The sequence below is a fragment of the Apodemus sylvaticus genome, chromosome 1, assembly GCF_947179515.1.
Source record: "Apodemus sylvaticus chromosome 1, mApoSyl1.1, whole genome shotgun sequence".
Taxonomy (NCBI): Eukaryota; Metazoa; Chordata; class Mammalia; order Rodentia; family Muridae; genus Apodemus; species Apodemus sylvaticus.
This window is the reverse complement of record NC_067472.1, coordinates 39,002,955-39,016,709: the sequence shown is the minus strand read 5'-3', so window position 1 is coordinate 39,016,709 and position 13,755 is coordinate 39,002,955. Positions and strand designations below refer to the sequence as shown.

General features: G+C 44.0%; 1 protein-coding gene across 2 annotated transcripts in view; it reads right to left on the bottom strand.

Moving 5' to 3' along the window:
- Window positions 1-13,755, bottom strand: part of Mamdc2 (MAM domain containing 2) — a 154,701-nt gene that overhangs the window by 68,611 nt on the left and 72,335 nt on the right. For both annotated transcript variants that reach the window (XM_052188223.1, XM_052188231.1), the window contains exons 4-5: window positions 13,031-13,115; window positions 9,933-10,070 (exon numbers count right to left, since the gene is read on the bottom strand). In XM_052188223.1, the coding sequence (XP_052044183.1) occupies window positions 9,933-10,070; window positions 13,031-13,115 (223 nt within the window). The remainder of the gene's footprint in view (window positions 1-9,932; window positions 10,071-13,030; window positions 13,116-13,755) is intronic.

The window sequence follows — 13,755 nt, the reverse complement described above, 5'->3', positions numbered from 1 at the left end:
TGAGATATAAGACATCAAGTTGTATAACGGGGTCCTTTGGTATGTTCATAGCAGCCTTATTTATAATAGCCAGAATCTGGAAAGAGCCCAGATGTCCCTCAACGGAGGAATGGATACAGAAAATATGGTATATTTATACTATGGAGTACTACTCAACTATTAAAAACAATGAATTCATGAAATTCTTAGGCAAGTGGGTGGAACTGGAGAATGTCATCCTGAGTGAGGTCACCCAGTCACAAAAGAACGCACATGGTATGCAGTCCCTGATAAGGGGATATTAGCCCAGAAGCTCAGAATACCCAAGAAACAATTCACATATCAAATGATGTCCAAGAAGAAAGAAGGAGAGGCTCCTGGTCCTGGAAAGGCTCAGTGCAGCAGTGTAGGGGAATACCAGGACAGGGAAGTGAGAAGGGGTGGATTGGGGAACAGGGGGAGGGAAGAGGGCTTATGGGACTTTCGGGGAGGGGGATCCAGGAAAGGGGAAATCATTTGAAATATAAATAAAGAATATATCTAATAAAAAAGATTGTACTATCTTTTATTTAAAGGGCCTGGAGAGACATACTCGGACATATTTTCACAACACGCATCAAATGCATACTATATGTTTGAGTGATTCTAAGAGCTCTTGATGTCATGGGTAAGGTCTGGGAGTCTCAACTTGTGATGGCATTGTTGATAGACCATGGTGATCACAGTACTTGGCTGACCCCACTACAAGCTGAAATAGAAACAATATGGAAACTAGGAAAGAGTTTTGATTTCCACTGAAGAGAAGTGACTTTGAATACCATTTCCTTGATGATATAGACTTGAGCGGGTTTATGAATTTGTGAGGTCTCTAGAATGAGAACACTGTCATTGTTTGCTACTTGGATGTGATAGATCTAGGAGCCCCTGAAGACGTTAAACTGTGTGAATGCTTAAATCCTTCATACAAGGTGGACTAGCATTTGTACATAATCTTATATGCTTTTAAAAGTTATTAATTATCTATTCATTTAAGAGCCTTGCTATGTAACCCAAGATGGGTTCTAATCTCCAACCCTCTTGCCTCAGACTCTGGAAGACTACAATTACAGGCATGTATCACTAAGTGTGCTTGTCCCTTTATTTATTTATTTATTTCCTTTTTGCAGTGTTATGGATTAAGCCCCTATCTTTTTATATGCTAAACAGGTATTCTGCCACAGGGCTGCAACCTCAGCTCCTCTTATAGACTTTAAACCACTTGTAAATAACTTAAAATACCAATACAATGCAATTACTTATTCTTACTATTTAGTGGATAATAGCAAGAAAGAAGTCAACAAATGTGTAACACACACACAGTCATTTTCCTGATACTTTTGGCCTACTGGTAGCTGAACCCAAGGAAGAAGGCAACTGTACTTTCCTCATAGGGTTGATAGGAGTATGAAATGAGATTATGTATGTAAAGTGATTATTGTGTGCCTGACATTTTATAATTTCTCAACATGATTATAAAGAAACAGCAATACCATTTATGAATCTAGAACTATACTTGTTCCATGGTCTGTGGTTTATAAGGGACAGCAGCTGTTATCACTATTAGCAACTTTGTATATGCTTACTTAGATTATGATGGAGAAGAGCTATTCAGTGTGACCTGGACAGAATTTCTTTTATTAGTTATAAGCTCAGAACAGATATACCTTAATTTTTATTTTTGTTTTCAGGATCTAGTGCCTGCATCATGACATTTTCTCTTATTTTAGTGAGAAAGCACTAAGAACAATGGGAACAATACAACATTCCCTTTGTTTCTGCCTCCTGTGTGGACATTATCCAAAAAGAGTGGTCACCCAAGTGCCCCTCCCTCTCATACAACCCTAGTGTCCAGCCAGCCTAGAGCATTGTCCTAACAATGGAGGACTCCATCCTAACACAAGAATCCACAGGAGCATAAAAAACAGAGCAAAAGTCCTTGTTGCCTCTTGTCTTGTTGCACTCCTTCACAAGGTGGTGGTGCTAGGAGCTGTGAGATTTCGTGTCTTATACTTCACTTTGCAAGCACAGAGGTGGGTCAGAGTTCTGCAAGAGAACTTGCTACAGTCACTGAAACTGCCGGTCAGTCTCAGCTGAGCCACCTGTAGATTCATGACGGTGTTCCTACCAAGAACACACTAGTCCACACTCCCCCTAGCCAATGAGTCAGTAACCAGGGACACTACAGCTGGGCTATTCTGATGGAGGCCTGGCCTCTCCCGTTTCTCAGGGTCTGCATCTTATACCAAAGGTACTTTTCACTGAGGACACATTATGATTTCTGTGGCCGCTAGTCACTCTCGCTTTTCCATACCATATACAGATTTCTAGTATATGACTGCATAGGTTTAAAGATAAAGTCATCTGGGATGAGCTTGTTATTTTTGTTTCTTTATTCATCTTGCTTTGGGAATAACTAAAGTTAAAGCAGTGTCATGGAACCTTACAACCGCAGTGGCTCCTACATCCATGCACCCACTCTACTAATGAGCGCAGCTGACAGTTTCTGCCCTAGGTCTTCACATGCATCCCCCACCCTACCCTACCCTATCCCACACACCCTACCCTACCCTCAGTTCCAGTTTAGTGTCTGTTTCTAGTGGAACTCAAACCGACACAGCCTCAAGGAGGGAAATCATTCTGCCCAAGATGAGACGATCTCTTTTCAACGAGTCTAGAAAGCTCTTGACCGATCCACTTGAAACAACCTGTTCCACTCCTGGAGTGTGTTATTACTGTGCAGAGATAGAGAAATCTCTTACCCACATCCCCACGACAAACACATCTTTGCAGTTGACAGACATCAGATGGTCAAGGACAGTTACTTACCTGCTGTCTGGATACTGTTTTTATCCCTGCATTAGTACTTGAAGTGCCTCCTCAGCAACTCATGCTCACAGTGCTGAGCCCAGCAAACCACAGTCACATTTCTGGCCCAAGGAGCATCCAGAAAACAACATGTGACTGGCCCAAAGCAAGCCAGGGAGGTTGCTGTGAATGCTACTGAGATTGCTGACACCAAGTCTCCCATGGACCCACCAGACTAGACCACAAGCGCTTGCCTTTCTTTTCCTCTCTAGAATTCCTTTGTTGACACAGTTGGGTACTATTTACTGACAAACTGAGTAACATGAGGTTTCTTACCCAGGAACAAAAGATGGCTCATCACAAGTTCATCATCCGATTTAATAGGTCTAGGATGACTCAGAATCCACGGTTCATGTGTCTGCTACAGGAGACCAGGCTGGGAATTGACAACATCCTGGCTGAGCGCATCTCTTGTGAAATATACTCTGAGGAAGAGCAGCTGGGGACTAGTTGGGGGTAAAGGGTGGTCATTGGGCCTCTGACCACAGGAAAGAACAAAGGTAGCTTGGCATATTTAGGAAACCATATCTATTACCTTGCATTATGAGAGTTTTCTTACCCAGCTTAGGGCAACCCTCTTATATGGGTCAGGGTTGCAGAGTTTCTACTAATTTAGGGAAAGGTACTTTTAATAATTTTAGATCACTAGGATTTGGGTACAAGGAAACACAATTAGATAAGAAAAAACCTAGATATGGGTGTATTCTAGGTAAACAGGATTTTTATAATCAACCAAATCATGACCAGAATTAAGACTTTAGGCCAGGCATGGTAGTACATCCTAACTCTGTGGAGTCTTAGGCAGGAAGATGACAAATTTGAGGCCAGCCTAGGCTATGGAACATACAATGAGAGATACTTTTTTTTTTTTCAAAACAAACTAACCAACCAACCAGAAAAACCAATCTAACTAAAAATGAAAATGTGTAAATAGAGACAATGGGTTCCTCAGAAGATTAAGAATCAGCTGCTTTGCCACACTCAGAGAGGAAGTGGATCTACTTGTCCCCAGCAGTTAGTTATACACTTAAAAACCTGAGGTTTCTTCAGGTAAGATGGCTGTCAAGTTCATGGAAAGACAGTAATCCCTAGCAATACCAGCCGAAGGTCAGGCCCCCTGAGTGACGCCTGAATGTAGTCGGTGCACTTGATTCTGAAGAAAGCCTTCCTTCCTCCTTGCAGCTGCCCTTTGTGCTAGTGAAACCTTTCAGGTAACCTTAGTGGTTCCTCATCAGCATCCATCTCCCCATGGGTCAGGAAAAGAATTCAGAGGACAGTTTCTGAACATATGTCTTTGAACAGCCTGGCTGCCCAGAATTTCCCTAAAGATTGCCCACAGCTTGACCATAGTGCCTAAGGCAGTCTTGGACTCAGCTAGGATTCATCTCTCTTTGACCACAGTTTTGGCTCTAGTTGTTTTGTCTGCTTCAGTCTTGCAGCTGCCTGGACTAGCTGTCTCCTGGTACCACTTGGGCTGAAGAAACATGTTCCAGATGGAAATAACCCACTCTACTAGTGCCATGTTGAACTGACATCACTCAAACATGATAAGTCAACCCATCTACTTTCCCAGGTTGCATATCTATATTCAGGAACACTCAGTTCAGGGGCTGGAGTAGAGCTTTAGTCTAATACTAATAGAGCCAGATTCCAGTCTGTTTATATAGCAAAGATGAAAGAGCTGTATAGGAACATTGGGTGGGATGTTGTTATAGCTCAGATGTGAAATTTTCCTTCAGAAGCCATGTGTTGAAGCCTTAGTCCCCAGTGCAATGTTCAGAAGTGGAGCTTGGGGAAACAGATGGATCATCTAATCAGTGGACTGATTGATTAATGGATTTGTAATTTGATAGCATTACTGGGAAGCTGTAGAAATTAGGAGGCAGGTCCAAGTTGGAGTAGATAGGTCCCTGGATGTGTGCCTGTCTTTGGCCCTTCTACTCTTTATACTTTTGAACATAAAAAGAGCAGCTTCTGCATGTGTGTTTTGTTTCATCTCAGGCCCAAAGCAATGGGGCCAGTCAGTGGACCATGAAGACTGGAAAGCTCTGAAATTGTGAACAAAATGAATGTTTCCTACTTTTAGGCTATTTCCCCCAGGTCTTTTCTCACATTAACAAACTTCTACTCTGTCTGTCAGACAGACTTCTACTTTCAGCTAATATCTCAAGGCCAAGGACATGGGAAATATGAATCTGTATTTCCTTCCTTTTTTCCTTCCTTCCTTCCTTCCTTCCTTCCTTCCTTTTTTCCTTCCTTTTTTCCTTCCTTCCTTCCTTCCTTCCTTCCTTCCTTCCTTCCTTCCTTCCTTCCTTCCTTCCTTCCTTCCCTGAGCTGCATAGCAGGACCTTGTTTGAAGAAAATGAAGAAAAGCACTCTCTTTTCTTCGAACAAGATCTTCCTGTGTAGCTCAGACTAGCCTTGGCTTCTTGATCCTTCTGTTTCTTCCTTCCAAGTGTGGGAATACAGATATGTGTCACCATACATAGCTAAGAATCTCCATAGTCGAAAGAGTATAGAGATGGACTATTAATACAGCAGGTGGCAACACCTGTCAGTTAAAGCGACTTTCCAAACTTTATCTCACATATTCCCTCTAATATAGATATATGAGAAGGCTAGAGATGGGATTTTTAAAAAAAGGAACTGTCATCACTATACTTGATTCTGGCATGTTTTGTTTTTCTTTCTTACCTTGATCCAAGGGGAGCAGCTTAGAGAGGGAATGGAAAAGGGAAGTTGGCTCTTAATCTCATCATCATATAGGCAGACAGGTCTCAGTTCTGCAAGTGCTTTGGGCCTTTGCATGGAGGAGGTGAGAGTTGTTGTTTTCCCCCTCTTCTTCCTCCTCCTCCTTCTCCTTCTTCCTCTCTTCCCTTTCTTTTTCAAGGAATCTTCCTCAATATCCTTCTTATTCATTGAAGCAGGGATTCTCAGCTGACCCCAGAACTTGCTGGCACAGCTGGCCTGGCTAGCCAACTTGCTCTGACTAATCCCCTGAATCTGCCTTCAGAGCTGGAAATGGTCCACCCCACTTACCTGGCCCAGATCAGATCAGAGTTCTAGAGAGAACGTGGTCCCTGAAAAGCAACTGTGTAGAGTACAGAGAGAAGGGCCCACCTCCCTTGCATGTAGGAAGAGGCAAGAATCTGATAGTAGAGATGTCGGGACAGAGCCTTTTGTTGCCACTGACTTTCCAAGGTTTGATGGAATAGACTTTGGCTTTTCCCTTTGCCTAAGTGGGCTACTGCACGTCAGAAAAAAAATCTCTCAAGACTGTTTGCATGGTAACTGCTGTAGAGAAGGTCTGACTAATTCCATTACCCCTAAAAGCTGGAAGAGGTTCAGAGATGGTCGACCAGAAAGAGCATCATTTCCTTCTTGGAACTGTAGAATGCAAATCTCATCAGCCATGGGAGAAGTAGCCTTTGCCATTTCCAGTTTAAGGGAATCAACCTGAGACTAAGTAACACCAGGCAGGCAAAGCTTCATACCCACTGTCCTTCGTTTATGCCCTGAACCCCATATGCCTCCAGAACTGCAAAGAAGCTAAAGTGGTGCAAGGAGTGGGAAAAAGCCAGAGAAGAGAAAAGTGAAGACACAGGAAGAGACAAAGCACGTCTCCCTGCTGCCGCTGCTCTGCGGAAGAGCCTAAGAGAAGATCTGCGTCCCATGAGACATGTGGGAGTTGATCCTTGAAATTGAGGCTGTTGATATGTGAAGATGACTAGGAATACATAGTGTGTGTGGTTGTGTGTGTGTGTGTCTAGCAGACCACGTGTACAGGCAATGCTGAAGAAATTAACGAAGCCACACTCCCACTGGGTGCTGATGCCATGATCTGAGAGAAAGAGTAGGCGCTGGTGCTGATGACACTCAAACTCCATCCAAATCCAAGTGGCCTGACTGTGGAGAGCTGATTCCTCCACCTCATGGGCTTTGGGAGAATAAAATCATTCTGATCTGATTTTGGGTTTTGGATCTTTGTCCAGCTCCCTGAAGAGTGGGATTCTGAGCAGCTTGGTTTAAAAAAACTTCAAGCCTCAGGAAAATAATGAATTCTCCTCATTATTTTTTCATCAATTATCCCCCTTTGCCAAGGTGCATAGAAAACAGTATTGATCTGTGCTGCCAGCAACTGACCTCCAGAAATGATTTTGTTTTGTTTAGTAAAATATTAACTAAGAAGGAAACCCTTATGTAGCACATCAGAATTGGGTAAGAAAACAAATTAAAAAGCATGTCCCATTCCATATCTCAAGGAAATCCCACAATTTGTAGTGTGGTATCTTAATACCATTTAACAAGATGTTGGGGACAGCATCATTGGAAAAAGTCAGAACTTACTGTCTGGGGAAAACTGTTAGAAACATACAAGCTAATGAAAACAAACTGATAACTACACTGACTTTTGCAGATGCTGTATTCACTGTTCTCTTTTCTACAACACAAAGACCCATGAATGTGTTCTTCTGCACCCCTGATCTCAGCTATGTGATTCTCTACTTCTTCCCAAAAGCAAGGGCCTAACGTGTTTCCAGTATATGAATGAACATGAGATGAGCCCAAGGAGAAAAAAATCTGCTGCTGTAGGCAGACATCTGGATCATTTAATCTTTCCTTTGCCACCAAAATTGATAGAGTGCAGAGAAAATCAATATATCCAATACAAGGCAAATGAAATAAGAGAGGCAATTTCTATCTTTTTTAGAGTGTTGGTAGTTTTACTTTTCTGCAAGAAAAGTCACACTGGGGGGGCAAACCTTTGGTATCCTGTGGCCAGAACTCCTTAGATAAATATTTTAGAATCTTCAGAACTCATCTTTTTATGCTGCAACTGAAGTAGTATAATGACTTTATGGAAATTCATGCATGTGTGTGTGTGTGTGTGTGTGTGTGTAGCATATGTATGTTGAGTGGTTGTTGAGGTTTGGGTGAGAATGGCTCCCATAGGCTCATGTATTTGAAAGCTTGGTCCCAGTTCGTAGAACTGTTTGGTAGGGATTAGGAGGTAAGACCTTGGCTGCAAGCATCCACCTCTGTATTGGACTGAGCATGGGGTCCCCAATGGAGGAGTTAGAGAAAGGACTGAAGGAGCTGAAGGGGTTTGCAATCCCATAGAAAGAACAACAATATCAATCAACCAGACCCCTCACCCCCAGAGCTCCTAGGGACTAAACCACCAACCAAAGAGTACACATGGAGGGACTCATGACTCCATCCACATTTGTATCAGAGGATGGCCTTGTTGGGCATCAGTGGGAAAAGAGGCCCTTGGTCCTATGAAGGATCGATGCCCCAGTGTAGGGGAATGCCAGCACAGGGAGGTGGGAGTAGGTGGGTGGGTCGGTGAGTGAGCACCCTCATTGAAGCAGGGGGGAGGGAGGATGGCATAGGGAGTTTTGGGGGTGGGTGGGTCCAGGCAAGGGGATAATATTTGAAATGTAAATAAAGAAAATATCTAATAAAAAGGGGGGGGGGAAGGAGGTAAGACCTTGTTGGAGGAGGTGTGTCACTGGGAGTGGCTGTGAGGCTTTCCATGCTAGGCTCAATCCCTCCCTCGTCTGGATTGTGCATCAGATGCAAGCTCTTAGCTACACTCTAGCATCATATCTGCCTGCCTGCTGCCATGCTATCTGCTATAATGGTTGTGAATTCACCCTATGAAACTGTAAGAAAGCCCCAAATTAAATGCTTTTACATGGTCCTGATGTCTCTCCATAGAAATAGAACACTCTGATCACAGAGCAAGCACTATAAGCATTACACCCTTTTAAGGAGAGACTGAACTCAGGCAACACCATCAAATGAGCAGTTTGACACTAATACATAGTGCTCTTGCTTTTCCTAACAAATCCCCATTCCCTCCAGTCAGCTGAGGATGACAGTGACACTGTGAATATGTTGTCATAAAATTGTGATGTCATGGTCACCACCTTGGAGCTAAGCTTTGAGTGGCTTGGGAAAGCTCTCTAACATTTGCCTACCATTCAACTTTCACCTCTTTGTAGCTGTGATATAGAGACCCAGGATTATTACAGTTTCAATTTCATATCACTCTCTGCACTTGATTTATACAATATAATGGGAAAACAATCACATGCTACCCTGGCTCCATACATAAAGAAAAAAAGCCACCTGACTTTTCTTTTATGAAACCCTGAACCCTTGTTAGGAGCTTTATTCACTTAAACAAAGGTCTGGAGAGGTGTTGCTGACATTTTAAGGTTTTGACTTAAAGTATCTTTCTACAATACTCATGCAGATTTATGGGTGGCTTTGCTACTGTTGAGTATCATTCACTCTGCATAGAATCATCATTTTTAGTGTGGGTTCTGTGGCCACAGAGGGATGTGTATCTTTAAGGTTGACATACCATCTGGGCATAGATGCCAGAGGATGTGCCAAGAATGAAAATGCAAAGGATCCAATGTTCTTACCTTCTCTTTCGAGAAAAGCCAGGATTTTCTCAATATTTAGAAAAGACCACAGAGTGGAGGACTGCACTGTCTTGCAGATGAGGAGATATAGTGATTTACAAAACTATCAGAACCAGAAGTAACCATTGAGACACACGAGGAAGGACCCAGTCCTCACTGTGAGCCTAGCCTCTGCATTTTCCTTGCAGAGTGCCTGCGTACTTGGCCACCAGGGGGCACTATTGCACCCTTCACAAGGAGTAATCATTAGCGTTGGTGGTCTCATGGGAAATTCTTAAGGGCCGGTCACCCTGAGGTCTATTTTTAATGAAGATTGGAAGTATCCCAGGCTTGTCTTTAGAAATGAGAACAGCTAATAGATAAGAAGTAAAACATTTCACAGAAATGTAAAAACAGCCAAGGTTACAGACGAGCTAAAGACTTTGTGGCTTCCTTAGCTACACGCTCATGTCTCCAGTTGTTTCTGTCTCACAGATTGTCCCTGTCACCTGCCTCTTCCACCTGGTCCTCGAGTGTGTCCCTACTCCTCTTCTGTCGACAGAAGTCAGAATGTGGGAGTTGAAGGCAACGTTCACCCTGGAAAGAAGACTGCCTTTGTGGCTGGCTCACCCTGCTCGCTCCTGAAGGTGTGATCCTGTGGGAGGATGGAGTGGGTGTTCTTCGCGGTTCCTCCTCCCACGAACCAGTTCACATTGGGATTCCAGAGGTTCACAAAGCCACAGAGATGGTTTTCTTCAAAATCACAGTCTGGAGGAAGAGACATAGACAGACAATTCGTGGGCTTGCAGTTACATTGGGGGACACCCGAACCCACTGCAGAGCCCGGCCTTACTCATTCTTTTCCTCAACGGTGGACAATGGTGACTCAGATCAATATCGGTCAAAGAGAGAGATCCAGGAAGGAGTAGCTACTCTGCTTCACCATCGCCCCTCTGAGGCGTAGCCATTAGCCATGTAGCTTATTGTGGGACTCACCATCTCTCTGAATCTGTTTATTGATGTGTGAATTGGAGACAACATCCCCACATCATCATACTCAGCATGCACAGGCAGCTCTCAGGATAGAATCAGAGCACATGGCCCATGCTTGATATTAGCTGATGATTTTTGTCAACCTACTAAATTAATTGGTCAGTGTTTTGCTGCTGGGGCCACATCCAAGGTCTTTAGCACTGACCTGTGTTCCCAGTTCCAATGCATCGATTTTAATGTACTATTTTAGGGTTATTCCTCAGTTCTAGACATTTTCTCCACCACCCTTACTGCTCCCTGATGGCCCAGCCCTCTGTCTCTTTATGGTGAATAAGATTTCCAGAACTCAGAGGCATGTTTCCAAGATGCTGAAAAATCCCCCACTTGTCTGATAAATAAGAGTCTACTCAAGAGTATGTGGAAAAGGTGCACACCGGGCCCAGGGTCTTTCTGCAACTCCTGCCTAGAGATGAGAAAGGCTGAAGTAAAATCTCTTTGCTTGGGGATGTTGTCATGTTTCCTATACATTGTTTCTCATTAACCAATTCATTTAGCTGGGAATGTATAAACCTAATCTTGCAATTATCAAACGAAGCACGATTTCCATCCTGTTCTCCTCCACTGCTCCACCCCCTTGTTGGGTTCCACTAAATGGAGATGAAGGAGGGTGACATCAGGGTTGGTACCCATCTCTATCACTGCCAGGTTACCATGGCGAGCTATGGCCCTTTACAGAAGGAACAACAGCCTAGCCAGAAGTCTTGACCATACAGCCACCCTTTCTAGTTGCTAGAAACTCCTCCTCCTGTCCTGGCTAGGAAGTGAAAGGTCAAAGACGGTCTTTGCCATCTTTGGCTAGCCAGATGACGGGTTATGAGTCATAGCTGGGACGAATTCTGGTCACCATGCCAGCACCTGCTGGCGTCTTTACTTTGCAAAGCTTTATGGTCTCATTGATGTTGATGGGTTTTCTTCCAATTACAGAGGCTGATCCCCGCCTCTGCTCCCACGCCCCACACAGCCACCCTGCTCTCCTCAGAATCCTAGCTGGTACAGTTGTCGGTGAGCACTGACAGATTTTAAGATTTCTTTTCAAATTTCCACAACAGTATCTGCCAACTGATGCTCAACATCTAGTGCCAAGGGCTGCCACAGAGTGGAATAAAAGGCAAGAATCCTTCTCAGCTTTTTCTCTGAATTCACTTAATCCTCGGCAACTCCTTGAGATAGAAACTGTTATTAATCCAATTGCACCGACGGGGACCGAGAGAAACGGTGAACAGAGAGCAGGGAAGGGTGACGATATAGCATCCTTTCTTTGTTTTAAACAAACCAGAAGCCATCATGTCATCTGGGGGCAAGAGCTGAACATTTCTTGAATGCCCAGCATCTCATCAACCACCTTTAACTCCACTTTAACTGGTCCCAGGAACCAGCTTCTTTTTACAGCTGATGATGTTTACACACAATCCTGAGTGTATGTGGGCATGCACCTGCAGTGAGCGACTGATCCAGCAGGCGGAGCTCCCCAAGTATGTCTGACTGCTTCTGTGTGTGGAGGGGCAGCACCTAGACTACTCAAGAAGGATGTTTTCTGCATCTACAGAAAGTACGTTTTTTTTTTTCCAGTCTTGCTTTCTTCTTTGCATTAAAGGTATCAGTAAAAGACCAAACACAGAAACCAGAGCACAGGGCATTTACGTAGGCTCCTTGTTCAAGACCGTCTTTGACCCCTTCAGTTCTGAGTCCTCGGTTTTAATATTGTCAATGCTGAGCCATTTCTCAGATCTACTGACTTTTTTCTTTTCTTCTCTCTGACCTCCACCCCTGAGTTTGAGGTTCTCATTCTGTAATCCCTGCAAATCTGTGTCTCTTCTAGGATTTTCCTAGATCCTATGTATCTGTATTTCCTTGTTTCCAGTTCATGGACACCATTGTCATCATCAGAAAGCACAGCTGCATGCCTGTCCCCTGTAGGCTAACTCTAGCACCTCCTTACCTCATAATTCCAGAACCCAGACTCTTTGCCCTGAGTCCCAGATCCGTAAGAAGCTCCCTGAGGGCTACTGACTGCTAAGCTCTGGGGTTTGTACCTTGTATGCTCAGATCCCACAGCCTCTGCTCCACAAAGAACCCATTCCTCCCATGTGCACCTTCAAGACACCAGGCTCTCATTATGTAAAGGGTTATGGCTGGTGGCTGATGAGGAATAGTCAGGCACCCATGAATCAGGGGCTGTCCTCTTTTCCTGCCTTCTCAAAACTGTCATGCAAACAATCCTGCCCACACCAGCTAAGATCTAAGTGACAATAGAGATCATTAAGATAGCAGCAGCAGTGTAACAGGAAAGTAGGTGGCGGGATGGATTGTCTGCTCTTCTGGCAAAGGCCACACACACACACACACACACACACACACACACACACTGAGTTCACAGAAAACCAGCAATTATTTTTATTAGAGCTGGGTAAGGTTAGAGAGCATCACCGAGGGAGAAGTTGCTTCTACTTGTTAACCCAGCCAGTTAGAGCAAATGCTAATAAGCCTTTCCACACTGAAGATGGACGATCAATGTGGGAGGATCGATGTCGCATCTTCAGGTGGCTCTAGCAAATGCTAGCATTTTGTAGTATGCTCCATGACTCATTTGGCCTTTAGGATCGATTTGCTGCTTTCTGGCTGTGGATATAGGAAGAGATTTGCATTCCGCTGCCATGATCACAAAACTCACTCACCAATACAGTAGCCTGCTGTCATCTTGATTTCAAAGAGGGCAATGCTAGCTGTGTTTCCTTGTCCCAGGACACCTTCTATCAAAATCTGCACAGCATAGGGGGGAAAAGGAATCAGGTATCAAAACACCATGTTTCTTGTCCAATATTTCAGTTCTTACTTAGGAGTTATTATTCAGTGTGGCTCACAGCTGTTGAATGAATTTTACTATGGACTGTGTATGTGTCTATTCACACCTATGCACACATGAACATATAGATATACCCTGAGGACTTTGACATGAATGAAGTCTCCATCAGAAGCCTGGAGTCATGTGCCTTTCAATGCTATCCTAACCTCCCATCCTCCTGTGTTCATGGGGGTGGTGGATAGAGTGTACATTTGACCTTAGTTCTTAGATAGCTTTTACTTCTGTGGCTTCAGCAGGATAATTTGCAAGTATTCAGGCAGAATTGGGTTTGATAACCATGGGAGGATGGTATGAAATAGGAACTCAGCCTCCCATGTTCCTTTTCTCAGTAGCCACCTGCTGGGGAGACTCCCAACGAACTGGGCTAGAGGGAGATGCTCTGTTTTAAAGCCATTCAAAGAAGAGCGTTGAGTCTAGGCATGGGATGTACTAGGAACGTGGTCTCCTGGTGGCTCGGTGGTGTTCCCAGTGACACTCTCATGTGTGCCACACTCTAGCTCTGTCCCAGCTCAATTCCACACCCCACCTCTTACATCC